Source organism: Pyrus communis, chromosome 11, assembly GCF_963583255.1.
Source record: "Pyrus communis chromosome 11, drPyrComm1.1, whole genome shotgun sequence".
NCBI classification, from domain to species: Eukaryota; Viridiplantae; Streptophyta; class Magnoliopsida; order Rosales; family Rosaceae; genus Pyrus; species Pyrus communis.
The window spans coordinates 4,309,633-4,337,318 of NC_084813.1; the positions used below are offsets into that span (position 1 = coordinate 4,309,633).

At 39.3% G+C, this 27,686-nt stretch overlaps 6 protein-coding genes across 6 annotated transcripts; 2 read left to right on the forward strand and 4 right to left on the reverse strand.

Annotated features, from left to right (window-relative positions):
• Nucleotides 1–1,041, reverse strand: LOC137708904 (uncharacterized). Its single transcript, XM_068448066.1, has 3 exons — nucleotides 710–1,041; nucleotides 421–628; nucleotides 1–228 (listed from the first exon to the last, which is right to left on the reverse strand). The coding sequence occupies exons 1-3, from the start codon at nucleotides 1,039–1,041 to the stop codon at nucleotides 1–3; spliced, it is 768 nt and encodes a 255-aa protein (XP_068304167.1).
• Nucleotides 1,042–2,737: 1,696 nt separating this feature from the next.
• LOC137708905 (uncharacterized) lies at nucleotides 2,738–3,642 on the reverse strand. The gene is made up of 3 exons (XM_068448067.1): nucleotides 3,577–3,642; nucleotides 3,077–3,475; nucleotides 2,738–2,968 (listed from the first exon to the last, which is right to left on the reverse strand). The coding sequence occupies exons 1-3, from the start codon at nucleotides 3,640–3,642 to the stop codon at nucleotides 2,738–2,740; spliced, it is 696 nt and encodes a 231-aa protein (XP_068304168.1).
• Nucleotides 3,643–7,492: 3,850 nt separating this feature from the next.
• Nucleotides 7,493–12,514, forward strand: LOC137708906 (putative E3 ubiquitin-protein ligase RING1a). Its single transcript, XM_068448068.1, has 10 exons — nucleotides 7,493–7,682; nucleotides 7,826–7,898; nucleotides 8,335–8,393; nucleotides 9,660–9,741; nucleotides 9,892–10,012; nucleotides 10,182–10,223; nucleotides 10,577–11,095; nucleotides 11,310–11,417; nucleotides 11,788–12,018; nucleotides 12,482–12,514. The coding sequence occupies exons 1-10, from the start codon at nucleotides 7,493–7,495 to the stop codon at nucleotides 12,512–12,514; spliced, it is 1,458 nt and encodes a 485-aa protein (XP_068304169.1).
• Nucleotides 12,515–13,906: 1,392 nt separating this feature from the next.
• On the reverse strand, nucleotides 13,907–19,144 carry LOC137708907 (protein TPX2-like). The gene is made up of 18 exons (XM_068448069.1): nucleotides 18,876–19,144; nucleotides 18,037–18,119; nucleotides 17,836–17,951; nucleotides 17,584–17,718; nucleotides 17,203–17,472; nucleotides 17,020–17,116; nucleotides 16,746–16,937; nucleotides 16,493–16,645; nucleotides 16,345–16,407; nucleotides 16,178–16,258; nucleotides 15,912–16,079; nucleotides 15,685–15,819; nucleotides 15,522–15,599; nucleotides 15,307–15,426; nucleotides 14,759–14,925; nucleotides 14,508–14,676; nucleotides 14,311–14,405; nucleotides 13,907–14,216 (listed from the first exon to the last, which is right to left on the reverse strand). The coding sequence occupies exons 1-18, from the start codon at nucleotides 19,045–19,047 to the stop codon at nucleotides 14,099–14,101; spliced, it is 2,412 nt and encodes an 803-aa protein (XP_068304170.1). The 5' UTR covers nucleotides 19,048–19,144; the 3' UTR covers nucleotides 13,907–14,098.
• A 2,172-nt stretch (nucleotides 19,145–21,316) lies between these two features.
• LOC137708909 (non-specific lipid-transfer protein 13-like) lies at nucleotides 21,317–21,670 on the forward strand. Its single transcript, XM_068448070.1, has one exon. The coding sequence runs from the start codon at nucleotides 21,317–21,319 to the stop codon at nucleotides 21,668–21,670; it is 354 nt and encodes a 117-aa protein (XP_068304171.1).
• A 297-nt stretch (nucleotides 21,671–21,967) lies between these two features.
• Nucleotides 21,968–27,678, reverse strand: LOC137708854 (double-stranded RNA-binding protein 1-like). The gene is made up of 6 exons (XM_068448011.1): nucleotides 27,359–27,678; nucleotides 26,594–26,752; nucleotides 25,993–26,228; nucleotides 25,661–25,880; nucleotides 25,093–25,275; nucleotides 21,968–23,954 (listed from the first exon to the last, which is right to left on the reverse strand). The coding sequence occupies exons 1-6, from the start codon at nucleotides 27,660–27,662 to the stop codon at nucleotides 23,653–23,655; spliced, it is 1,404 nt and encodes a 467-aa protein (XP_068304112.1). The 5' UTR covers nucleotides 27,663–27,678; the 3' UTR covers nucleotides 21,968–23,652.
• Between the last annotated feature and the right edge of the window lie 8 nt (nucleotides 27,679–27,686).

The window sequence follows — 27,686 nt, forward strand, 5'->3', positions numbered from 1 at the left end:
TCAACCAAATAAAAACAGATACTGGTTACTCATCAACTCCTCCGTTTCCCATGTCGCTTCCTCGACGGTATGGTTTCTCCACACTACTTTCACCAATGGGATAACTTTGTACCTCAGTACTTTATCCTGTCGATCAATGATAACCATTGGTTTTTTAACATAGCTTGCATCTTGATTCACTTCTAGTGGTTCCAGCTGAATAACATGAGAGGGATTTGACAAGTATTTCTGAAGCATGGAAACATGGAAAACGTTGTGAATCTGTGACAGCTCTGGTGGTAGCTCTAACCTATAGGCAACTGCACCAATCCTCTCTGTAATCAGGTAGGGATCGATGTATCAAGGACTCAACTTTCCTCACTTACCGAATCAAACTACACCCTTCCAGGGAGACAACTTCAGGAAAATTAAGTCACCAACCTTATACTCTCGATCCTCGGAATGGCGATCTGCAATACTCTTATGTTGATCATATGCTGCCTTCAAGTTTCTCTTAATTAGCTGGATGTTAGCATTTGTGGTGTCAACAATTTCTAGTCCCATTAACACCCATTCGTCGACATCTGTCCAACACAACAACATCTGACACGCTTTCCCATAAAGTGCTTGAAAAAGTGTCATGCCAATACTGGAATGATAAATGTTGTTGTATGCAAACTCAACCAACGACAAATAACTATCCCAGCTACCCTTCCACTAGAGAACAGACACTCTCAACATGTCATCCAAAGTCTGAATTGTCCGTTTGGACCGACCATCGGTTTGTGGATGGTAGGCAGTGCTAAACAATAATTGAGTATCCATGACGGCATTAAAAGCTCTCCAAAACCTAAAGGTGAACTGGGGATCTCTGTCTGAAATGATAGAGATGGGTACACCATGAAGTCTGACAATATTATTAATGAACAACTTTGCCAGCTTCTCTAGTGAATAAGTATGTCGAACAGGCAAGAAATGAGCAGTCTTAGTGAGTTGGTCTACAATCACCCAAATGCCGTCAAGTCTTGACTGCGCCCTCGACAAACCATACACAAAGTCCATAGTGACGTCTTCCCACTTCCATGCTCATATCAAGAGATTATGTACTAGCCCTTCATGTATGTGTCTCTCTGCCTTCACCTGCTGGCAGATAATGCATCTCCTCACATAATCCGTCACATCTCATTTTATTCCAATCTATAATAAAACGAACGGATAATGTGATATAGTTTGGTGTTTCCCAGATGCATGGCGTACGCTGAAATGTGAGCCTCATCAAGGATTTCCTTTTTCACTGCTTCATTATCCTTAGGCACATACAACCTGTTTCCCATCACTAAGGCTCCATCTCTTTAGATTATAAAATCTTCCCTCTTCCCATCCTGCACTTATCTCTTTATGTCGGCACATTCCTGATCAAGTTCCTGAGCTTCTCTAACCATATCCACCAAAACAAGTTTAACCTGGAAGTGTGCTAACCAAGTTCCTTGTTTATCTAGTTCCACGGTAACGTCGGTTTCTCAAAGATATTCCGACTAAGTGTGCTAACCAAGTTGTCTATGATATTTCTGGCTAAGTGCATCCACCACTACATTGGCTTGTCCGAGATGATATTCGATAGTGCAGTCATAATCACTGATGAGTTTTATTCATCTTCTCTGCCTTAAATTCAAATCTTTCTAAGTGAAGACATGTTTAAAGTTCTTGTAATCAGTGAAGATGCGGCACTTTTCGCCGTACAAGTAGTGTCTCCAAATCTTTAAAGCAAAAACTACTGCTCCGAGCTCCAGATCATGAGTAAGGTAGTTTCTTTCATGATTCTTGAGTTGCCTGGAAGCATAGGTAATGACTTTCCCATGCTGCACCAGTACACAACCCAAACTTGACAGAGATGCATCAATGTAAATCTCAAACTCACCACCGCCGTCTGGAAGAGCAAGGACGTAAGCTTGAGTAAGATGTCGTTTAAGCTTCTGGAAACTCTGTTCATAATTCTCATCCCATTTGAACTTGACCCCCTTACTAGTCAACTTCGTAAGAGGCAAGGCAATTGCCGAGAAGTCCTGCACAAAATGTCTGTAGTAGCCAGCCAGACCTAGAAAACTTCTCACTTCAGTAACATTTCTCGGTTGCTCCTAAGTAGACACTGCTGAAACTTTCTGAGGATCCACACTAATTCTCTCAGTAGAGACTACATGTCAGAGAAAACTGATCTTGTTCAGCCAAAATTGACATTTACTGAACGTAGCATATAGTTGATTGCTTCTCAACATTTCTAACACTAACCTCAGATGTTTCATGTGCTCGGCAACACTCTTGGAATAAATCAAGATGTCATCAATTAACACAATCACAAACCGATCCAGGTACGGTCTGAAGACTTTGTTCATCAAATCCATGAATGTTGCGGGTGCATTTGTTAATCCAAAAGGCATGACACGAAATTCGTAGTGCCCATACCTAGTGCGAAAGACAATCTTCGACACATCTTCTTCACGGATCAGTAGCTGATGATAACTCGATCGAAGATCAATCTTAGAAAATACCTGAGCATCCTTCAGCTGGTCAAACAGACCGTCGATCCGAGGTAGAGGATAACGATTCTTCACCATCACCCGATTTAGTTGTTTGTAGTCAATGCAAAGTCTCATCGACCTATCCTTCTTCTTAACAAACAAGACATGAGCGCCCTAAGGAGACATGCTGGGCTGGATGTAACCCGCATCCACTAACTCCTAGAGATGAATCTTCAATTCTCTCAACTCTGCTGGTACCATTCGGCATGTGGTAAGGAGATAGGGTTTGTACTTGGAAGTAAATCAATGGTGAATTCAATCCCCCTAGCAGGTGGTAACCCTGGCAAATCTTCCAGAAACACATCGATGAATTTCTTCACCACTGGCACATCTTCAGGACGCAAGAAAGGTTCATCCCTCGTAACAACGTAGGCTAAGAATCCCACACATCTTTTCTGCATCAATTTAGTCGCCTGAATAACAGAAATCATACTATTAGGAATGATTCATTGCTTACCCTGAAATGTGACTGACGGTCGTCTAGGCCGATTGGATGTCACAAACTTCTCCCTACAACCGACATGAGCATGATGCCTGAACAGCCAGTCCATCCCCAAAATGACATCGAACCCCGCAAGTTGGAAGGGAGTTAAATTAGTCTCTATGAGTTCCCCTTCAACTATCACTAGGCAATCCCTATATTCACACTGTGCATAGAAAAGATCTCTACGTGCCATTTGTACTAGCATATCAAAACCAAGTGGGGTAGGTTGCGAGTTTATATTCCATGCCAAAGATGGAGATACAAATGAAAATGTGGCACCTGAATCAATCAGAACTCTAGCTGGAATACCACAAATGAGCAACGTACCAGTAATGACTCGGGGGTCATATTCAGCTTCTTGCTGAGTCATGGCGTTGATACGCCCATAAACCTGACGTCTTGCACCACTATTACGACCACCTCGAATCCTAGGACCCTGGTTGTTATGGCATACTCTGTTCCCTTGATTATGGCTACCTAAAGCTGCTCTGGTATGATGTGGCTGTCGTTGGGCAAAAAACTGGGTAATCTGGCTACCACTGCCGTTATAACTCTGACTACTACTGCCACTGCCGCCATAACTCTGTTTACCACTGCCGCCATAGTTCTAAGTCTCACCATAATTCTGAGTTGTCGAATAATCACCCCCACTGTAACCTAAACCAGAAGCATAACTCTCAAAAGGGTTCGCTGAAGGGCAAACATGAGCATAGTGCTCCGTACCACCACATCTGTGACAAGTGGAGGTAGTCACAGCGTAATCTCCTCGGTGACGCATACCACAACGTGCGCAAGCCACGATTGGCGTAGTTGAACGATCGCCTCGCCAACTCACTGCCTGAGCCGTCACTCGATGATCTTGAACCCTGGCTTTGCCGTTTAAATGAATAAGAGTGTTTAGGGCCAATAGGGTTAGAAGAGCTAGCTGGTTCCCTCATACTCCAAGATCGAAAACCTCAACCTCTCTGGTTCTAATTCCGAGGTCAGTTCTGTCTCTGGGGCTAGTTCTGAATCTAAGGTTGGTCCTAATTAAAACTGTCAAATCTCTACTGTTCGATATTCAAGGCCGTCTCGATCATTTCCTCGTAGGATCTAAGCCTCTGTGTGGCCATGAGCGCGTTATAGTCCGGATTCAATGCAACCTATGCTTGTATCATCATTTCTCACGGATTCCCATAAGTCCCCTCATGATGTCTCGACAGGCATTGAAAGGTATTATCAAACTCTGTGATGCTTAGATCGCCCTGGCGAAACTCTAGGAACTCTTGCCTTTTCCTTAACTGATAGTTGGGGCTCAGAAATTGTGCACTGAAAAGTCTCTTGAATATGGCCCAAGTCATCAAGGAACCAGGTGGACGAGACCTCTTTGCTGATTTCTACCAAAGCCTCGCATCTCCCTTAAGGAAATAGCCAATGTTAGTTGCCAATTCAGTCATTGGGCATTTCATGGCCTCTAGTATCCTCTATTTTCTCCAGCCAATCTTCAGCCTCCTCACAAGCTCCAACTACCCTTAGTTCCGAAACTCCGTGGCTATGAGCTATTTCCATATGTGTGCTGCTCGACCTGTTATTACTGGGAAAAATATTCTTTAAAGCATTGGTTAACTGCTGAAATCCCCTCATAAGACCAAAACGAGGTCGTCTAGGCACATTCCCAATAGGATTAGCCATGATTCTGATAAGAACTAAACAAGATTTAGAAGGACTGAAGATTATGGATACAAGAAGGATTAAGATTACCAAATGGAAAAATGAAGTCATAAGTATGCTCAACTACCAAACTGACACACCTCGATCCTAAATCATGTGATGGTCGACACCCGAAGGTGACGCAAGCCATTTATGAATGCAAATGCTGAGAACATGCACCTAAATTGTAGCAAGATAATAGAATGTGACATAAATAATATTCAATTGCCAACAATGAATTCACAAAGATAATGCATGGCATGTTCAAAGCATATTCTAAATCAGATTACAACGGAATGTGTTATTACAAGAGTGGTTAAGCAGAGGAGATAGCACGATGTCACTGGTATGAGAATGCCTCGTACGTCGGATCGTAGTCCTCGTTTCTATGTCCTGAAGGGGCGCAAAACAAACATGAGTGGACCAAGTTGATATATATATATATATAACAAAACAGTTATCAACATACTAACCCCTAAAGTTTTATGAAAACTAATAGCATAGTAAGTGGTAGGTTTTCTGAAAACCCTAGCATGCCATAAAACATTCATAAAATGTATCTTGTATATAGTGTGCTTAGCTAGTGGTATCAGTATCAGTATTTCTCTTTTGCACAGAACAGTGCCCTACACACGCCCGCCCGAAGGCACTAGAAGTATCATCTTCCATATGCACATAACAGTGCCCTACACAAGCCCGCCTGAAGGCAATATAAGTATCATCGCCCGGAGGCAGAACAATGATCACTAGATACACACAGAATCATTTAACATAATCTTTTCAAACATAGGTACATATATCTGAAAAAACATCTTCATAGTATAAAGTCATCCATCATCTATACTATAAAGAAGTGTGTAAAAACATATTCTAAATAGTATATCGTCATCCATCAGATATCCTACAAAGAACATGAGTTCAATAGAAAATATTGTATTCCAAAATAAGCTCAGTATAGCATGATAATCAATTTCTCATAAAACGTTCACAAAACGTAATCATTAAATCATGCTTTTCATGTATGCATTTCTACTATTAAAACATGCATTTTACAAGGGGTCCACTCACAGATACTCTGTCATAAATGAGCCATACGAAATAGGAATAATGGAATCATCGCTAGAAATTGCACCTAAGCACATAAAGAGTACAATTAACAAAACTATACCCCAAATGATTTAATTTGGAGAAACGAATGTCATAAACGGGTCCAAGATGTCGAAATTAGCTTAGGAGGGGTTCCAGATGAAACCCGAAAAGTCAATGGTCAACGTTGACCGGTCAAAGTCAACAATCAAAGGTCAACGGGTCCAAGTTGGTCAACGGGTTGGGTCAACCTAGGTCAAAGTCAACCTAGTCAAACTAGTTTAAGGTTGGACCAGGTCAAGGGTTTGGGTTAGCCCGGTTAGGGCCCTATGGGTTTGGGCCTAGTAAGTTAGCCGGGTTAGGGTTTTAGGTGAGCTGGGTTTAGCTTTAGGGAATGGGCTTAGGGTCCAACCCCAAGGCCAAGGGCCCGTGGTATAAACGGCCTGAAGGCCTACAAGAAAAAGGGTTTGGGTTTTATCCTAACAAGCCTTGGGCTGAAGGCCTGGCCCAAAACCTTTGGGTTTTAACAGAAAATAAAAGAAAATTAATAAAATGATTTTGGGCTGGGTTTAAGGGGTAACGGGCCTAATGCCTGGGTTTTGGCACGGCCCAAAGGGCTTGGTTTCGAGGGAAAGCGAACGCCAGAGCTTTCCCAACTTCGATTGACAGCGACCAAACACCCTAGGGTCTGATCTAGGTGCTAAAATAAAGGTGGAGGTGAGAGGAAGGAGTTGGAACCTGTTTCACGACGAGTGGTGGCTGGGAAGTGGCCAGATTTTGCCTCGAGACTCACATGTGCGCCGAGGGTTTCTCCTGGATTTCTAGGCTTCCTAACTTCATAGAGACAAGAGATAGAGAAGAGAGGTCCTCGGGCATGGTGGTGGAGCTGCGCCGTCGTCAGGGTTGTGGGTGTGTAGATGGGTGCGTTTGTGGGTGTGATCGGGAAAGGGAGTGAGAGTTGAGGGCTGAGAGAGTGAGAGATCCGAGAGAGAGATCGGGGAAAAAGAGAGAGAGATTGGGGATGAGTTAGGGTGGTGCCACGTGGTAGCGTGGGGGAGAAGGGAAATCTAGATGGAGGATATGAATTAAATTAGGATAGGGGACCAAACTGCACATTTTTATAAACTTTCTGGGACAAAATGAAATTACAAATTAATAATAGGGGTGGGGTTTCACATTATTGCAAGCTCAGCGTCGTCTTCAATAGAGCAATTTACATAGAATGAGTTTACTATCATGTGACGTCTTAATAAAATATTATAATACCATGTATTAAAAATTTACGCATGTTACTGTTTTATTAAATGGACCTCACAATAACAATGACGATATCAGTTAATGCATTCTATATAAGTGAGAATTTTTTTTCTGTACCTAGTACACAAATCGATACCCACTTATCATATCAAATTAAAAAGACCCGAAAAAATATATATTCTTTCCACTTATATTATGACGCTTGGACCAGCGGCTTGTGCATTGGGTAATTGTAAATATATCTCCATATAAGTCCTCGTCGCCTTCTTCTTTCTTATTAGGCAGGCAGTGAGATACAGAGAGAGAAACGTTTTCACAAACAGGCACAGCCACCGACCGATCTCTCTCTCTCTCTCTCTCTCTGTTTCCATCGAACTGTGTGTGTGTTTTCTCGTTGTTTTGTACGCAATACAATACATCAATGCCTTCACAGAAGCGTTCGTCAGCAGAGCAGCTCAGCGATGATGTAGAACATCGCCACCACCAACGGCAACGACCCAAGCAATCTCGACTGCAAGATGAACACCAACTCCTAGACCAAGAAGAGGAAGAAGAGGAAGATGACGAAGTAGAAGAAGAAGAAGAAGAAGAAGATGACGAAGATGATGCCGGTTACGTATCATCTCTCTCTCCCATCCCATATTCTCTGCTCTTTATATGGTTTTCTTCATATGGGTCCTCTTTTGGTTCTCGATTGACTAACTTAACAAGTTTTCTTGGTTTTTTTTATTTTTTTTTATTTTTTACACTTCAGATTCTGATGGAGGCGCATCTTCAACTTCTCAAGAGATTCCCGAGTACTCTCTCTATCTACTTTATTCTCTGTCGTACTTAAATATCTTATGTGGATAGTACTAGCTAGTTGTAGATTCATGTTGATTTTATCACCATTTTCAAGCAGTTTATGAAAGCTCCATGGGTTGAATGATGATCGGTTTTCGACGTCTATAGTAAAAGATGAAAGTTGGTTTCGATAATGTTGGATCGTCGTCGGTTGTCAAATTAGCTATTACCAAGTTGTGGTTCTGCTTAATATAATGGTCCAGTGATTGTTGCATGTTGGGATCTGAGCCTTGTTTTGTGCTTGCATGCGTCGATATATTAAAATTCGACAGGGCAGGGGCTAGTTTTCCGATTTTCTATTTTCGAGTAATGCAAACTGTTATTGTGTATCGTCCAACTAGTGCTATATATGCTTTGAAATTTTGCACCTTTTTCTATATTATTGAGAAACAATTCCACGTATTTCTTGTGCCCTTGCAGATTGATATTCATACAACTGCAAGAACTCCGTAAAGACGTACACTGTCCAATATGTCTCGGTAACTTCTGCTTCTCAACCTTTTGAGTTTGAATGAAATGCAATGCTTTAAGCTTAAAATTGCTATGTGTTCACTCACTGGACTCAACTGATGAAGATTTCCCCCTCGTGGCGTACATATCCTTTTTCTCTTTTGTTTCTACCCAGAAAACATGAGTGTTGCTTGCTTTAGGGTTTATTGCACTAAGATGTACTACACACATATACACATAACAAAATTATTAATTCACTTTTCATTTCAATGGTGGTTAACTGCTAATTTTGCTATGCATTTCGGTTCTTGTTGTTGCATTGCATGCCCGCATTTCTTGGCATGGATTCTCAGTGATGTAGAGATTGAGTTGCCTATAATTAAGTAGTTAACTGCCAATTGTTATAGTGTCCTTTGTAGTCTTCACACTATAAAATGCAATGTGGTATCCTTTGAGGCAAACTATTTAGGGACTGCAATTTGAATAATTTGGTTGGCTCCATATATCGTTCATCTTGTCAACCACGATATTTTCCGGCCAAGAATAATCTGGATCTGGAAACAAGGGCTATCTAATACCAAAACCAACTATCAGTATTTGATTTAGCCTATAAGTGAGCAAGGGGAAGGCTAAGAAGGGTGTGACTTGAGTTGAAGAAGGGAGAAAACCTCGGTGATCTATGGTTTAGCAATGACATGCCGTTGACAGATGGTGGGAAACCTGCCTCCTTACATTACACCTCGTTTTTCTTGGTTTATGAAACCTTCGGTACTCAGTGAAGTCCTACTTTTTAGAAATAAAGATAGCTTTGGCGTACGCGTAGGAAAACTATTAAGTAATGAATAGTTTCTAAGATATAAATAATAAAAGATATATTGATGTGGAAGAGTGGGAACTCAAGTGTGTAGAAAGCACACATACTTGTGCTGCTGCTTGGCTGATTAGAACCTTGAAACTATGACTATTGATTCATTCCAAAGAAAAGGTGGTAAAGGTATTCCAGTTCGATTATTCCCAAGCTTCCTGGACCTCACTTTCCACCGAGCCAGCATCTTCACTAATAATATTTGTTGTGAAATATGTCCAGATACAAGCAACCTCAACTTCTCTAAAAGTGTTATTTTTGTAGTGGTTCTGGTAAATTACTATTTTATCGTGATCTTGTTAAAGAAGAAAACTGTGATTCCGCTTCTATTTTCTTCTCCTGTTGCTTGCTTACATTTCCTCTTCTGTGCTATCCATAACGGGGTATCAATCTAGTAAACAAACATTGATAAACTTCTTCTCCTGGACAGGAATTATGAAGAAAACACGTACTGTAATGGGATGCCTACACAGGTTTTGCAGGGAATGTATCGACAAGTCAATGCGATTGGGGTATGTAATGTTAAGCTCTTTCCCTCTTAACTTTTTATTATTTTTTGTAACAGTGGCATTTGATTTTCTGATTAATAGAATGAAAAATATATTAGAATACGAGTTGAGAACCAATCAAATTTATTTATTTAGCTTGATATATAATTTCAGGAACAACGAGTGTCCTGCTTGTCGCGCACACTGTGCAAGTCGGCGTTCATTGAGAGACGATCCAAAGTGTGATGCCCTAATAGCAGCTTTATATCCGGATATTGAGAAGTATGAGGAGGAGGTATAAATTTAGCTGTTGTTTTTTATGTTTGGTAGCACTTTGACACACAGAAAATAGAGAGGGATACTTCAAATTAGTGTCGTTACAATGAACTTTTGACTTCATATAGATGACTCTAGTCTAATAATGTTTTTGCAAACGAAGAATTAAATTTGCAGCATGGTTTCAGGAATTGTCTTTCCATCAGGAGGAGAGGACTCGAAACGAGCAGGTTAGTTTCTTTTTTGGGTAAAAGTTTTCTTCCTAGATTTGGATGGTGGTGTTTTCTTCACTGACAATTTCAATCATGAAGTATCGCGTATCATCTTTCTTGGGACATGCCACTACTCAAGAAATATGTTCTCCAGTACTGTAAATAGTATGTGGTTTCATCAGTCAGAAATTCTCTTCAAACTATTAAGCCGAACCCTCGCCCAAAGAAAGCCAAGGAACAAGGAAATGGAGCAAAGTCGAAATGACCTTCCCTTATTTTTCTTATTGTTGTTTGTTTTTTGGCTTTTGGTTCTCTAAATAGGTGCTTACTGACAACTTTGATCCTGGTGCCATGTTAATGCCTTAATACAGATCCAAGCATCAATTGCCAAAGTTTTTGAACAACAATCAGAAGCTCTAACTAAGAGACGCACATCTGGAAAAGATATATCAGATTCATTTCCTATGAGACCACGGCCCAATGATCGGAGTTCTGTTTTGAGGAAACGGAACTCTCGAGCCACTGGGGATGATAATAACAATGACAATAATACCAAGGGCAACAATTCATCTTCCACTGATGACCGGCGTACTGAACTTAGGCCAAGACAGCGGAGAAGACGGGCAGGATTTGGATCCTCTCAGCCTCTTGCGTCTCTGGCCAATTCAAGTGGAGGATGCACTGAAAATGATGTAGAAGGGAAACAAGAGAACCGCGGAATTTCACCTGGTGTTGTCTGGAGCTCTGAAATGCTTGTTTGGGGGCGGGGTAGTGCTCGAAGTCACACACGGCGTGGCATTGCTAGTGGTTGCAACAGTAAGAATTCTGAGAGTACTCGCATATCAAAGTTGGTTGATCATCTCCAGAGCTTAGAGGAAAACAATGATGAGGTATAGGGAAACACTGCTGGCCTATTTGTTTCGTCGTTAGTAATTCCATTAATTCCATGTGCCACCCAGGGAGTACTCTTGCTGAGTTTTAGTTTCTCGGGTGCAGATGGAATGAGATACTTCTTTGAGCACCACAGTGACCAAATTAGAAACGGTATTGCTTTCTGTTTTCGTTGTTTTGTATCCACTTTGATGAAATAATTCTTTTCTACAGTTAGATGTTCATCTCATGCTTATTTCTTTGGATACAAGTTGTACACCAAGTTTACAGCGCCCACACCTTTCCTGTCGGCCGAGTTTGTCAGTGAAGCACCTGTGTGAAGTAAGATTATTCTCCTGATATTACTAACCTTAAACTTCTAAAGATGTAAACTTCATTGGTTAGACTTCCTTTGATTATGTAGTATGCATAATTTGTTCTTATGCGTGTTTGGATGAGAGTTATAACGTCTTGTCCGTGAAACTTGCTTGTCATGCCTCTTTACCTCATCTTGCGCCGGAATATTTGTTCGCATACAATTGATAAAGAATATAGACCCGATTCATTTGAAACTCTGACTAGCCTTAGATTTGGTAGGATTTTTGTTCAATGTGGAAATGTTAGTTTACCGCTCTTCATTCTTTGGTTTTCTTCTACATTACACAATATCTCCAGCGCCTGTGTAATTTTTACGTGCATATTTTCTGTACAGTATGTGTCTCACCAGACGCCTTTGAGGGCTGAGGAAGTTGAATTATTGGCAGTTAAAGGGCCTTCCAGTTCCAATGACAAGAAATTGAACCTAAACCTGGCGCCCTTAATTGATGATCCGGATTCTGTGCCATTTCTAACAGATCCATGTAGATATGAACTGCAAATTCTGCAAGAAGAAGAAACTTTGGGAAGGATCAGAGCCAATTGCACTTCCAGCAGGGACCATTTGGTGAGTAGACAAACTCTTTTAAGATCTCTACTTTTCACCATCTGCAAGCTAAAATGTGTGCACTGGTTGCGAATGACAGAGATCGCCAAGATTTTGTCAAACTTTACAATAATACGCATTTGATCAAGTAACAAAATGCATTCGCTGGTTGAATTTTCCTCTCTGATTCAACCACGAGGAACACTCCGACATCCATTTTTGCATTATATTTGACTGTTTTGAACTGTGCAGAGTACTACTTGACTGCGTTAGTTTGTTAGTAATGACGGTAGGAGTAGTTTTCTCTTGCTAGAGAATCGTGTATTATGCTGTAAAACTGTGAATGAAGGGTGTTGATTACACTAATCGTGTGCGAATAGGCAATCCCTTCTGTGAAGTGACAACATGAAATACCATTACGATTGTCTGGCAGGCGATCATTCTTTATGATCGTACTAAATTACTATCTTCTACTTCTTTTCAGATTCTCGCATACAGGCGAAAGGAGATTAGTTAGGAATGAAATTTTGAACCTGCCAAATGCATGCGGACGAGAAAATTGTTGTATTCGCTGTTGACAAGAGAGTTACTGTAAACGCAGTCGAAGATAGATACCGGGATGCATTGATCCCCGGTTGAGACATTGTTTGTTGTATTCTTGATTCCGTAAAACACTTGTTTGCATTGTTATTTATATTAAACCATCCTTTAGTTAACAGTTCTTAAGAGCCCCGTCAAGTTTTAAAGGCTTCCTGTGAAGAAGAATTCTGTGTTCCATGCTGACGGAAGTTGATGAAAACCTGGACTGTTGTTTCTTCGTGGTAGCTCCAAATGCAAAACAGAAACACGGAAATGGTGGTGGTGAAGCAGGATGAACATGTTTCGTTCCTGAAGAGAAATTTTTCTGACAAAGGTTTACAAACGTAAATCCTTCAAGACCAAAGTTGTGAATCCACCAGTTTGATAGAAATTCCAAAAGATAATTTGATTAATTGATGAGTTGACTATAATGATAACATCCAAGGCTTAAATAAGTCATTTACAACTCCATGAGACAACTCAAAAGTTTAGAAAATTAAAACATAATTAATATTTATTGGACGGAAATTGAAAGCTTTGATTTTTATTACAGAAACTAAAGTTGTGGTTTGGAGGTTGAAACGGCCTCGGATGGCTAAAAACCATCTTATGTCATGGAAGAGTAGTGACTTTGAACCATGGTGTTGTTTCCATTCCGAAAAGTATCATTGACCTAAATCGAAGTCGAAGGCCAATTTTGCAAATTCTCACTGTGTTCTTTTGTCTTCCAACAGTTTATTTCCTCTTCAATCCATTCAGCCATATGTCTACGTCATTTGCAGTGTGCCGAGAACACTACCTCACGCACTAAATGTCATAATACAACTGGTTGATTTTTTTTTTTTCAAGTATCCAACCATTTGTATTATGACACGTGGTGTACTGTCCCTTTGCCGGCATCCTTAGGACTAAAAATTTTCGTATTTGGGTTGGACGTACGCAATGAAGCCGAGATACAACATGATCATTTGCAGTGTGCCGATAACACTACCCCACACACTAAATGTCATAATACAAGTGGTTGATTTTTTTTTTTTTTTTTCAAGTATCCAACCACTTGTATTATGACACGTGATATACTGGCCCTTTGCCAGCATCCTCAAGACTAAAAAATTTCATATTTGGGCTGGACGTGCGAAATGAAGCCGAGATACAACATGATCATCAAAACCGAAATCGAACCCTCAACAGCAATAACACTAAACACAACCTAAAATGAAACTTCTGAAGCAACAAAGTTGTTAGTAAAAACTAAACACGAAGCAATCGAAGCAGACAATGACGGGACGGCCGCCGATTCTGATTCTAGAAATCTTTGATGAAAGGGTGGAGGAGGTTTTACATTGATTAGTAAAAGAAATTACACAAGTCATATTGAAAACATTACACATTGGATTGACATTGATACAAGAATTGGTAGATTCATGCTGCTAGTAAAGCAATAACTACATTTACTCGAACGGCCCTTCCTTGTACAGGGTTCAAGAGTTCTTGAACAAACTACCGTAGGGAAGGGAAACAATCATCGCATCTGTGCCGCTGCACTGGAAACCGCAGAGTTGATCACCATTTTTCGCCTCTCTTTCCGTTGGAGCACACGTAGATATGGTGATTTCGGTTTTGTTGCTTCCTTAGGACACCTATTATGTCATGAAATACACCATTTGATCAACCAGTCATGGAAATAATAATGCAGCACTCAAAATGCAATCTGGAATATTTACAATTCCTTACTTTTGGGGAAGGAAAGGATGCTCAAAATTAGGCGCTGGCCTTGCATGGGGTACCAATGTCCTTCTGAGTTGTTTCAGTGCCTTCTCTTCTTCCACCTGCAGATAGTTGACAACATTTCGGAGTATATGTCAGTTTAAATCATGCAAGTTCCCAACAACTATGCAGCAAAGAGTACGTATAAAAAGCATGACGCTTACCATTCTTGCTGCCTCGCTCTCTTCTCTATATCTCTTATACATCATCTCTTTCTCCCTAACTTTGTGATCAAATTCTGCTCTATCAACAGCTCGATGATCAGCATGGAGATTGAACTCTTGAACTTGGGTGAGAGGCTTGCGTTCTTTTTCGGGAATTGGAATTGGGTCCCTGCATTACAAAACAAAGGGTTATCAGTCCCTCATCTCTTTAAAGACAAACAATAAAATCATGAATAAAGTAGTTTGCTTACTCTTTCAAGATTGGCTGTGCCTTGAACACTCTCATCTGAGCTTCTTCTTTCTCCTTCCGCTGTCTTTCTTCCATTTCCCTTTGCAATTCCTCCTCATGCCTCACTAAACTCTCCAGCTGGAAAGGTTCCGGTTTTGTACATTGCTTAGGCTCTGGCTTGGGTGGGATCTGCATTTAAAACAACAGGATTTGGGGACCATCATTTCACCATTTTTGTTCCAATTGCATGTAATTGAACCAATGTATTAAAAGCGTGGCATGGGCGAGGTGTCCGAGGGATAGCCCGGGCTAGGCGTGAGGCGAAGCCTCACGGGACCTAAATTTTTTAATATATACTGAGCATACACATATATTATATTAAAAAAAAAAAGATTATTAATAATCACCATGAGCACACCTAGGCGGCTCCGGCGAAGCCTTCCGCCCACTCCCTCAAAACAGAGGCGGCAACCCTCACACCCAGCCTCAGAGGATGCCTAGGTGCGCCCTGAGGCGAACCTTTTAAAACAATGAATTGAACTCAAAAAACAAATTGATAAATATATGTACCACAGGGTAATCAGTGGTATAAGGATATGGGTTAGCTTTGGGAACCCTCGCTCTTTCTTCTTCCAATTGCCTGTGCCAGACTTCAGTAATGAATTTCCTTTCTTTCTCGGCCCCTCTTTCCTGATCATTACGTAAACACAAAATCAATAAGCAGGTTACAAGCAGACTGCATGCATCGCTGAATTACTAATGCTTTAGGAATTGAATTATCATACCTCTGTGTGGAGATGGAATGGGTTTGGCGTTGTGTTCCTTGGAACTGGTTTTTGGTGAGGCTCTGAGTTTAACGACAGCTGAAAAATAAATACAAGATGTATAAGAGAAGCTGTACAGATGTTTTGTCTGCTACTTATGCAGTAGTATTGATAACATACTTACTTTATCAAATAGATCAACAACAGACGAAGATTGGGGTGGTATCCTTTCATTTGTTGCAAAATGGAATTCCCGAGGTTTGGTCACATGTTTCTTGGCGTTACAGAACACCCCCATATCTCCTTTACTTTCAAATATCTGTGAACAATGAACATTTAGATAAATCAGTTCAGTAACTAATGTTTCCAAGATGAATATCTCAAACAGAAATTGAAAGGCTTGACATATACCTTCTTATTTAGAGGCTTGGCCTTGAATTTTGGGATTCTTTCGAGTTCTTCCTGTTCAATTTCAAACGAACTTTTCACCCTGGGTGGACGAGCCCTCAATGATGTTTGTAGCACAGGGGTTTTAGGTTCAGTAAGAAAAGACCCTAAACGAGGCTTCCATGGATTATTCTGTCATACAATGCAGAAAGAGAACATTGTCAATGAGATTCCTCAGCTGGCTTAGCAAGAACAAAGAATGGAAAGAGCAATATGATTCTGTCTTATACCTGATGGGACACTTCGGTTGAAGCTATCGAGGATGTTTCTGCACTCTGATTGGCCCTTGCCATTGTCTCCAAATGGAATTCCTACAACAATTAGACACAAGAGACTTATTATCACCACTGCAACATTGTATGTCCTATTTATCAACCTCCAATCCACAGTAACTTACGTGAAATTCTGGTGGCTGGGGTGTACTTCTTGGTATTGCAGGCAATGATGAAGCTTCTAGAATCTATAATCAGCAACAAAGATCCAATAAACTCAACTGATATAGACCGCAAATGAAACAGAAATAAGAGTATAAAATTACAAGTTACCTTTTTGTTTAATGGTCGAGCCTTAAACTTCGGAATTTTAGCCATCATCTCTTCTTCAAGCTCAGCAGTACTCTTCACTCTCACTGAACGAACACGCTGGGATGTTTCAAATTCAGGCTCCTTAGGCCTCGTCAAGGTGAGTTTGGGTTTCATCTGAATAATAAAAACAGCATCAACCTTTCATCATTAACATGAGAAATAAATGGAGTCATGAAAAAGAACTTAAAGGGCCAGATGGAGATAGATGCTTTACATGTAAAATATGCGGCAATGACAAGTCTCTGGTACTTGATTGGAACCTTTTCATCATTTCAGCCGTCGAAACAAATGGTGCTGCAGGTTCCCTAACATAAAGTTTTCTGTCCTCTTTTCGCACAGCAGCTGAAGAAGTTATATGACCCAGTTTTGACTTGTGGGGATATGCTTGGGGTTTGGGATTTAGAATCTGTATAAAGGAAAACAATTAGGGTAAATGTTGTCTACAAATAACAGTCAAGTTAATAAAACAGTACAGGAATAAACTTTACCTGTCTAGATCTTCCTTCATCCAATTTCTGCCGCTTTATCGCCTGATTTTCCTGTCCTAAATTGGGAGTTCCAGTTGCATTCTTCACATGTGTTTCTCTAGAGTTTTAAGTTATGTAGCTAATCAGTCATGACTATTAGAATAAATCAACACATACATCAGGTAAAAACGTACATACACCAACCTTTTCACACTATTTGGTTTAATGCTTTTAGTTTGGGATGACTGTGAGTGACTTTTTTGCTTCAGTGCTGAGGGGTTTCTGACCATGCTCGCTATCTTTTTAGCTGTTTGGTGCTTCTTGGAATGACTCGCAAGGCCTCCCCCCTTCTTGGAATAACTCATGGGTGGTTTTGGAGTGCAAGCTTCATTTTCATCTTGAATGATAGGTTTACTATTCTCCTTACCCTTGGTCAGATCAGTTTTCTTAATAGAAGATACTGCACCCAAAACACTGCAAAATCGAAAGTAATAAATGAGAAACCGTGGAGCTCAATGTTATAGTCCAATCGACTAGTACGAGTCAAGAGGCTTGAAACAAGCTTAAGAGGACCGCCCCCCTAACCTTCCATTTCCACTAGTACATTTGTCATCATGACTTGGACTGCAAGCTACAGTTTCAACTTGAATGATAGGTTTGCTAGTCTTCTTACCGTTGGTTAAATCAGTTTTCTTAATAGAAGATTTTGTACCCAAAACACTGCAAAACAGAAAGTAATAAATGAGAAACCGTAGAGCTCAATGTTATATTCTAATCAACTAGTACGAGTCAAGAGATCTGAGACAAAGCTTTTAAGTAAGAGGAGCGCCCCCTAACCTTCCATTTCCGCTGGTACAATTGTCAGTTAAGGCTTCAGCAGGCATGTTCTCTGATTGAGGCTTAGTTTCCATAGATTTATCATCAGCTTTTAAGTCAGATGATGATTCCAAGTTCTGCAAAACATAAACAACCATGGAGTTAGAGAGCTATAAACAAGTCTAAGTTTTAAAGGCAAGAAAGAATGAATGAGAACACCACCTTCTCCATTTTCTCTGCTTCGCTAAAGTCACACATGCTCTCGATCGTAAAGGATCTACCAGTCTTGATCTTAGGCATAAAGGCTGCACAGAAAAATACAAGTCCCATTACAATTCTAGAGAAACAAGAGCACAAATGAAAGTCACTTTCAGTGACAAATGGACAACTACAGATTGAATGTCCCTTGCTCCGTCAAACCAAACTACCAGTCATGTTCATACCATAAAGACCTATTCAAATTCTGCAGAAAATTTGGGAAAGGAAGAACGAAAATCCGGAAAGTTAAAATCTAATTCCCTTGAACAAATAACTACTTTAAATGCCTAAGATTAAAAAGTATAAAAGAACATCTTGCTTTCAACAATTTGGAGTTCCTGCTTTCAACAAATAGAAACTGAATTGTTACTCCTACTACTTAATCTTCTGGGAAATAAACACAACCTAATGATATTTTCCAATAATCAAACACCACAAAATAAAGCAAGCATCCAGATTCCAGACTGCAATCACATCCTAGTCGATTTCAATTTCAAGAAACGCTTGGAATTGGGGCAAAATTCACCACGAAAAGAAAATTAAAACCCTAAAAATCCAATAGAGTTACAGAAATCAACGCAATTCAGAGAAGAAAAGAAAAAACCCCTAAAATCCAAAGCAAATGAATCGCAAGAAAGACAGATTTGAGAGAAACCCTAACAAAGAAGACGCAAAAAACATACAGGTCTAAAGATATGAAAAGCACAAAAATGCGAAAGGCCAAAACTGAAATTAAAAATATGTCAGATAATAAGAGGGAGAGAGAAGAGACAGAGAGAGAGGGATTAGGGAAGACGACGTACGTGAAGGAGCATAGGCTAGAGCGCAGTCGAACCAGAGCTCGGCCTTGCGCCTATCGTCCTCGCTCTCGCCCTTTGTGAAGTCGAAGAAGCGTGGAGCCAAGAACTCGTACGTGTCATCGACGATGATCGCCGTCGCCGTCGGCGCCGGCGCGTTGGGCTCTTGATCGGTCATTTGGTCTTCTCCTCGATTTCAAAAACTCGTTTGGGATGTGGGGATTCAGAGGAGGATGAGGAATTAGAAAAGATTTGGCCGATTAATGAAGAAATGATGAAAATGAGAGGGAGGGAGGGAGGGAGGGAGGGAGGGAGAGAGGGAGGGAGGGAGAGAGAGAGAGAGAGCGTTGGAGTGTGCCTGAGTGGGTGCGGAGAGGAGTATAACGGTAGGGGGAAGGATCTCTAACGGTCTGATTTTTTGAATTTGGGGGCCGAGAGCCAATGTGACTGCTCGGGAGTGTGCTGTTTCTAACGGCTCTATTTCACTTGCCTTTTAGGGGAGGAACGACGTCGTTTCGTTTGGCTCAACGACATCGTTTGGTATGGGTAAATACCAAAATAATAAAGTAAAATAACAATTTTCAACTCAAAATTTTAACATAAAAAATTTAATAGAAAATTTAGCTCATATAACCTCATTCTACACTCATATTATTATTAATTAAACTGTCAATATTTCTTTAAATTCAAATTTACTACCTAAACTAATCTCACAAATCAACTTTAATATGTATAATTATTTTTATGCCCATTTAAAATGTAAAAACTCGAAATCAAAGCATACGTTCACAACTCTGACATTTTCTCTACCTGATCTGTTGTCTTTCCATTCAATAAATAGAAATCAAAATCAAAATCCATAAGAATTGGTGAGAATTAATTTAACATTTGAGTTTACAAGAGGATGGCCATTGGATGTTGCTAACACTAAAACACTTTCTTTTGATGGAGTCTCCATCACCTCTATAGGGTTGCGCTTGATAAATCCCAAGTTGCCTTGTGTGACCATGTCAAACAAGTCGTCCCCTCATCCTGAGATCCAACCGCAATCGATAGGTTCCTTCTTTATCCACAGTTTCCATCAGAATTAACATCAATTTATCTGATAATATATGTCCCAATAGTCTCTGTGAATTCTTCTCTATATATCTACGTGGGCAAGAAAACATTAAATTCAGGTGGTGTATAAAGCTAGTAAGACATAAGGGAAATAATGAAAAAATCAACACTTTTTCTTGAAGTTAATAAAAGGAAAAAGCTTTATGTATTTTATCAATAGATGCTTAAACTTTTACCCACCTTAAACTGTTTTGTTGTGGCAATATATTAGTCCTTGGTTTTTGAATGTCATAACTAAGTTGGGCAAGGACAACCTCAATATTCCACGTTTATGATGTGGCAGCAGCAATCATCTTTTATTTCTACGAGAGCATCTTAGGTTTTAGCCAATGAAAGAACGTAGCTAATAGCAATAACATCTTATTTCTTGCTCTTCCAACTGATGGCCCCACCTCTCATAAACATCAGACTAGAAATTTGCATCTATATAGCCTTCCTATTGCATAACCATAAATAATTCTACTCATTTGTTGCACTTCCTCAATCTAGAAATATGCATTTGTCAGCTGCTAAGTGTTTTGATCCTAGGTTGGATTGATATCGATTAGGATTGCTCACAACATATGCAATATCTGACCTTGTCCATATCATGGCACACAAAGACTTCCTATTGCATAAGCATAAGAATTCTACTCATTTGTTGCACTTCCTCAGGAGTTTAGGTCCCATCGGTTTAGAAAGGTGAATTCCATATCTCACATGAAGATAAACTTTCTTAGATTCCTCCATGTGGAAATACTTAACACCTTGTCTACATACATGGATTGGGACAATTCTATTAGTCTCCTAGATCTATCACAACAGAACTTTATTCCAAGTATGTATGATGCATCTCCAAGTCTTTCATGTGGAAGGTTTTGGACAACCATACTTTTACAAAAGAAAGCACTGCAATAAAAGTTTAAAGCTTAAGTAATATGTGGTAAATTTTAAGTGGCTGATAGTGATGTAATGTAATCTCAAGTTAAGTCTTAAAAAAGTTTTTCTTCAATATAAGGGTTGGCAAAAGATGATAGTTTTAAGGAAATGATAACTACCCACCCTTGTTTACGGGTGTGTTAGGAGGAATAAATTCTCTAAATTCTCTAAATTAATTATATTAGATTATATTCAAATCATTCATGAAGCATGATATAGTCATTTGTTAACTAGCAATCAACAAACTAACTGAACAACGTGCCGTTTCTTACTTAGATTACTAAAACCAATGAAGCTTTATTTGTGTTTTTATATCTAAATCATGTCCTACTACTAAAGCATCATATGATCATATACAATTAATCCCAGTTTAATTAGCCTGTTAATTACAAATTATTATCGCGCGATAGATGGCGCCTCGCCTTTTGGCCTATGTAGCCATGTTTCTGCTAGTTTGTGGATCTGCCAAGGCATCGCACGCGTCCAGTTTCTGTGTTAGTGTGTGGTATGAGTTGGGCAATTGCCTGAATTTTCTTACTGGGTTTTATGCTGACCCTACGCTCGAATGCTGTAACTCCGTCCGGACGTTGAACACGATGGCCAAAAGTGATGAGGCTGAACCTCAAAGTATTTGCGAATGCATTGAGGGCGTGGCTGATGTTTATCGAATTCGTTTCGTAGCCTCCCTCATCCAAGATCTTCCCATCAAATGCAATGCTCATCTTAGTTTCCCTATTTCTAATAGCATGGATTGCACCAAGTAAACTCTCTCTCTCTCTCTCTCTCTCTCTCTCTCTCTCTCTCACACACAAACACACGCACGCACGCACATTTTTATGAACTGAATTGTTACTGTTTTTTTTTTTTTTTTTTTTTTTTTGCAGCCTCAACTGAGACTTTATGAAGAGAAGCAAGGGATTGCTGCGAAAAGGGTTCGAATTCTTTTAGTGCATGAATGTATTAATATGATACAGAAGATAGAAAAATAATAATGGGAAAATAAAATAATTTAATAATTTATGAATAAAAGCTACTCTACTAAATATCTTTGCAGCCCTTACATTTGAAATTGTTTTTCTGTATATTCAGAACATAATGTGATACATCACGTGTCATAATATAAGTTGAAATACATTGAAAATATACACTAAAAGTAAGACATATCAATTATATCGTTCACATATTTCAAGCACACATGAAAGGATTAATGAAGTCGAGGCATATTCATTGAAGACCCCTAAAACTTGATAGTTGGAAACAAAAATTTAACAAAAACCTAGTTAAACAAGACTAGAAGTTCAATCTCAAAATTGTGAGATACGAATCCCAAGAAGCACTAGATGTGTGCTTTTCTTTGTGCCACCGAGTTGTAATCAGTGTGGAATGGAACATTATAACCACTAAATAGGACATTGACTATGTATATTAGTGGCTGCTTGGTAGCTATAAACTTTTGACACCCAAGTCAGCGAGATAAATCACTAGGGGGTTTGGATGAGGGTTTTACAAGATCCAACGGATTAACGTCAAGCTACGAAGAAATGGACCATACAATGTAACGTAAAGGGGATTAGAAAAACTCTGCATGAGCATTATAGAAAGCATGTTGGAAGGTTTTGCAGATGATACCTCCCATGTGAGGAGCAGAAGGGAGAGGTTCATACAGGCTTTACTAAGGACCTGATTCAACTATGAGAGACCCATACGCTATGCTTTCAAAGTTAAGTGCTTAAAATGTGAAGTTATGTGCTTATAATATGTTGTGTTGCTCCGTGTATGAACCCTTCTCGACACTCTTTTTCTATATACAATAGCCGTTGTGTTTCTTGACTTGTGCATAAATGTGCTTTTTTCTGTCTACGATGCATTCCTTTAGTATTAAAATCGAGTTATGTTTGTGCTTTGGATAAATGTGCTTGCTGTTGAAGTTGCATTTCCTTTATAACTCGTGCATTTTTTTAAGGATAAAAAAAATGTTATGCTTTCATTTTTTTCGAAAAGAAAAAAAAAAGAGAAAAAAGAAATGGAGATTATGGAAGAACATGCTTTTGTGCTGGGTATGCAGTCAACTACAACTGTTGTACTTTAGCCTCTTCACACTAAACTTATCCATATTGAAGATTAGGAGGAAGTTTTCCTGCTATAAGCAAGTCACTGTGTGTGCTCTGAACCAAGCACATTAGGAGAGGCTGTATGTGAGAGTTGGAGGAAATTAATCCAGGTCACTTCACTCCGCTTAGCAAACGGGTTTAATTTCCTCCAATATCTCACCTCCAGTTTTTGCTGCAGTATAGTTTATATCCAAATTTCAACAAAATCAATGAAGCAAATGAAGGAAATTAACTTCTTTTGCTTCTCTTAGCAAAATGAATTTAATTTCCTCCAATATCTCATTTCCAGTTTTCATTAGACAAGCAAAAACGATTTTCTTATGGTGCATTCACACAAAGTTTAAAGGAAATGCAACTTCAACAGCAAGCACATTTACCCAAAGCACAAACATAACTCAATTTTAACACTAAATGAATGCATCGTAGAAAGAAAAAGCACATTTATGCACGAGTCAAGAATGGCAACGGCTATTGTATATAGAAAAAGAGTGTCGAGTAGGGTTCATACACAGAGCAACACAACGTATTATAAGCACATAACTTCACATTATAAGCACTTTAACTTTGAAAGCATAGCATATGGGTCTTTCATAGTTGAATCAGGTCCTTAGTAAAGCCTATATGAACCTCCCCCTTCATGTGTGTGAGCAAACAACCCACGTTTCATCGCTCATGGGCAACATAGTGGTACCTTCAGGATATTCGATATTTAACTTGCGTGAATAAACAGAGATCTTGTTGTACGCACTCCTTTTAGTTGGTGGCTCAAGAGAAGAGTCCATAACGCAATTAGTGGAGCCATTTTGGGACACAGGGCTAGCTCTATGGTTCGTCTCCTGCACACGGCCATGTACAACATCAGAGGAAGAACCTTCCCCACCTGACGTGGGAGTGCAGGGTCCTGAAGATGCAGTGATCAAGCGTTGACGTTTTGCTTCTGCAATTAATGTAATCAAAGAAGATAAGCCCAATGATATGAAAACATCAATTACATGTAATATTGTGATATTTATGTAGTATAAGAAGATATAGTTATACAATAATTTAAGAAACAGAGAGGAGGATGTTTGAATATCAACATCTCTTATCCGTCTTCATGGTTCATACCCTATTTAAATTCTGAGTTAAGCCTGTGATGCCATGAATTTCTCTAATATTTGGGGTTTGGGTTCGTTTTCTTTACTTTTTTTTACTATCCTTGTGTCAATCAGAATTGTAAGCACGATTGTTTGTATTACTAAACTGAATCATTAGTGAGAAGTAGTCAACGACAAAGTCAACAGAGGGTATGTCCTTCGTTCAATGTCTTTGTATTGCAATTGTAGTGTTTCCGTAGTAGCTTTCAGGTACATGTTAACTAATGTACGCAGGAAAAACCCTTGCCATAAATCACACACGTTATGAACTCCATATGGAATTTGCTTCTCTGATGGATTTTACTTTTATTAGCTTTCTAATATATGCTCTCAGGGTGCAGCAATTGTGAAGTATTCACATATATGCAAGACCATGAATTCTCTACCTTCACTATCAGCCGTCCAATACGTTTTAGTGGAATCGTGCGGCTAGAAATATAACATGCCTTATAACCTTATGTGAATAGTAAAAGACGCCTGAAAGTTCTCTGCCTTCACGAACAGAGGACTGTCGTCTCACCAACTTAGCTTCAATCCCTTTTTCCGCGTGCCATATCCTCCATCAACAAAACCTACTGGGTTCTGAATGGGTTCAAGGATCTGGTTCTTGGCTGTGATTTTATCTATTTTTTAAGCATAAGGTAACTATTAATATTTTCAAAATTAAATAGAATTTAAGCTGTCCAACCCAAATTCAATTCGTGGCATAAAGAGAATAGTTGTTGTTACTCTCCTTAAAACCAGAGCTCCTTTCAGAGAGTTGGCAGCTTAGTTAAAAAAAAACATCAGAGCTGTTTAATCAGACTTTCATAGCTAACCAGCATACTCTAATTTGATGTACGTATTTTGTCCCGACAAAGACATTCTGAAACATATGAAAGCAACGACAATATAGCAGTGGGGTAATAAAAGACTAAGAGTTTTCGGGGAAAACAATACCATTTTTCTCATTTTTCTGCTCTTTAGTATTCCTATTTGGAGAAAAGATCGCAGGTGCGTCAGGCCTGGCTTGTTGATGTAGTTCAGCAGCTGGGTTTGACTGGAAACTTGAACATAAGATCTCGGAAGCTTCTTGCCCTTTCCGAGCAGAGGATGGGACCAAAGGTAGCTGACTTGATTTACCTGAAGAGGACGGTTCAAAATGTTGTGAAGCATACAATAGATCTATTCATCTTTTGCTTCCCCATATCATCTGATATTATTTTTAATGGAAAAGGTCTTGCAAAGCACATCTTGTAAAAAAAAAACTATTTCATAGGATAGTTACTTAGAGCTATGAAATTGAAAAAAAAAAAAAAAAAAATCCATAAGAACTATAGGTAACATATTTATGAAATTTGATGTAACGAATGCATTGAAAATACAAACACAACTTTAATAAAAAAAAAAAAGAACAAAAGAAACATAACTATCTTAAGCACGTCAACTTCCATAGAGAAACATCGTAATAAATTAAAAAGAATATAAACAGCGGCCAACACTAATTTGCAGCTAGTAATACACTTACGCTCTCTCAAGGTACGGTAAGCGACCTTTGCTGCACTCAACTCTGCCTGCTTTTTGCTTCTTGCTTCTTGACCCATAAAAGTTTCTCCTTCTATCTCCACTGACGAAACAAAAATTGGCACATGAGGTTTACCAGACATCCTTGAGCTATAGACTGGTATAGAAAAACCTTCCTTTTGAATCAATTCTTGTAAAAGGTTTTTGAATAAACCAGAATCATCCTATGGAAAGAAAAAGAGAAAACGAAACAAAGACAAAAGAGATATTTAGAGATGCTCAAAACAATCACATTTAACAAAAAACACGTAGAGCATATAATACACAATTTTCCACCTCTTGAACTCCATTTGGAAGAATGGACATTAGAGCAGCTTTTGCAGCTGCATGTTCAGCATCCTTCAGTGTGGGAAGAAACTCTTGACCCTCAAATGTCTGTCCACCAATAGTTACTCTACACTTGAAACGACTGTTATGAGGTGGACCTTCCCGCTCACAAGAGTACACAGGTGGAAGCAGATTTCTCTTCTGTGCATAAGTTTGCAGTTGATTCTTGTGAAAATGTTGTATATCTACACCCCATATTAGAAAAGTATAAGTTGTAAATCGACTTAAAGTAATCAAGACAAGGTTCAGACAATTCACAGAAGCTAAAGAATTGAAGGTATTATATACTTGTCTTATTTCTGTTTTGCATATCTATTATAAGTTAAAAGTTTAGATTTCAACAGTTTTTAGCAAGCTAGCTCCAACATTGAGATGAAAAATGTTATTTATAGGCTCGGTTGCCAGCAAAAATTAAGTTCAAAGCAAAGCTGCTGCAGGATATATATATATATTTTTTATTTGTGAAATAATGCTCAAAACGTCAAGGTTCGGTGAAACGATCATAAAACATTGAGGCTCAGTGCCAAACCAGAGAATATACACATCTTACTCAACAAGGTGGCATTTGCCTGAGGAGTGGCTCCTGATTTGTTACCACTAAACTGAAGTGGCAGCGGAGGAATCTGGTGCGTTTCTTGAATCTTCGGTTGCACTATTTGTGGTGATTCATGTGTAGTATTGGAATCAGCGGCCGCGGTCGAAGGAAGTGCTGGAATAACAGAACCCATATGTGAAAACAAAGTAATACATTGAACTCAATTTCGAATGACATAAATTATCTCCTAGATAATCAGGCAGAAATGGTAATTAACATAGTTAATCAGCATTCACACAAGTTCCGAATTTCGAATGAGACATAAATTATCTCCAAGATAATTAAACACAAATGGTAACACAAGTTCCGAATTTTGAATAAGACATAAATTATCTCTGAGATAACCAAACACAAAGAATTTCGAATGAGGCATAACTTATCTCCTAGATACTTAAACACAAATGGTAACTAACATAGTTAATCAATATTAGTTCCGAATTTCGAAAGAGACATAAATTATCTCCAGGATAATTATACTCAAATGGTAACTTGATCAACATTCACACAAGTTCCGAATTTCGTAAGAGATGTAAATTATATCCTAGATAATTAAACACAAATGTTAACTAACATAGTTAATCAACAGTCACAAAAATTCCAAATTTCTGCGGGTTTAGAAATAAAAAATAAAAACCCTAGAAAATTAAGGAAAACTGAAAAACCAGTAAATAAAAAAACTTCCTATTAATATCAACGGCATTTTTCAGATCGAGCGATTACCTGAGCAAAAGGAAGTGGAGGAGGAAGAGGGAAGACAAGGTTGAGGGAAAGAGGAAGGGACGGGAATGGGATTCCTGGGTTTGGGTTGCGGATGATCAGAGAGGTGGTCGAAGGCGTGTTTAGCGGCGTCGTTTTGGGCTTCTTTGGAGGACCTAAAGGTATCCACAGTGTGGAAGTCGAAGCCATTGATTGTAACGGTGGCGGAGAAGCAAGGGATATGATCGAGGCCAACCTTGGTGGTGTTGTACTCCGGCAACCGCCATTTCCTCTGCTGGCAGAGCTCCTGCAGCCTCGACTTGTACATCGTCCCTTCCCTTCAAATGGCGGT

Coding starts and splice junctions, on each gene's coding strand:
- LOC137708854 (XM_068448011.1), bottom strand. CDS start 27,662: ATGTACAAGTCGAGGCTGCAGGAGCTCTGCCAGCAGAGGAAATGGCGG. Junction 26,753..27,358: donor CTCCACTTCCTTTTGCTCAG/GTAATCGCTCGA, acceptor CTGTTATTCCAG/CACTTCCTTCGACCGCGGCC. Junction 26,229..26,593: donor GGCAAATGCCACCTTGTTGA/GTAAGATGTGTA, acceptor TATGGGGTGTAG/ATATACAACATTTTCACAAG.
- LOC137708905 (XM_068448067.1), bottom strand. CDS start 3,642: ATGGCGGCAGTGGTAAACAGAGTTATGGCGGCAGTGGCAGTAGTAGTC. Junction 3,476..3,576: donor TCAGAGTTATAACGGCAGTG/GTAGCCAGATTA, acceptor CATAACAACCAG/GGTCCTAGGATTCGAGGTGG. Junction 2,969..3,076: donor TGTTCAGGCATCATGCTCAT/GTCGGTTGTAGG, acceptor TCTGTTATTCAG/GCGACTAAATTGATGCAGAA.
- LOC137708904 (XM_068448066.1), bottom strand. CDS start 1,041: ATGGACTTTGTGTATGGTTTGTCGAGGGCGCAGTCAAGACTTGACGGC. Junction 629..709: donor TTGGATGACATGTTGAGAGT/GTCTGTTCTCTA, acceptor TTATCATTCCAG/TATTGGCATGACACTTTTTC. Junction 229..420: donor CCGAGGATCGAGAGTATAAG/GTTGGTGACTTA, acceptor TCCATGCTTCAG/AAATACTTGTCAAATCCCTC.
- LOC137708907 (XM_068448069.1), bottom strand. CDS start 19,047: ATGACCGATCAAGAGCCCAACGCGCCGGCGCCGACGGCGACGGCGATC. Junction 17,473..17,583: donor TGTACTAGTGGAAATGGAAG/GTTAGGGGGGCG, acceptor TCGATTTTGCAG/TGTTTTGGGTGCAGTATCTT. Junction 16,080..16,177: donor CAACCGAAGTGTCCCATCAG/GTATAAGACAGA, acceptor ATTGTATGACAG/AATAATCCATGGAAGCCTCG.
- LOC137708909 (XM_068448070.1), top strand. CDS start 21,317: ATGGCGCCTCGCCTTTTGGCCTATGTAGCCATGTTTCTGCTAGTTTGT.
- LOC137708906 (XM_068448068.1), top strand. CDS start 7,493: ATGCCTTCACAGAAGCGTTCGTCAGCAGAGCAGCTCAGCGATGATGTA. Junction 10,013..10,181: donor TTGAGAAGTATGAGGAGGAG/GTATAAATTTAG, acceptor GCATGGTTTCAG/GAATTGTCTTTCCATCAGGA. Junction 11,418..11,787: donor CAGTGAAGCACCTGTGTGAA/GTAAGATTATTC, acceptor TTTTCTGTACAG/TATGTGTCTCACCAGACGCC.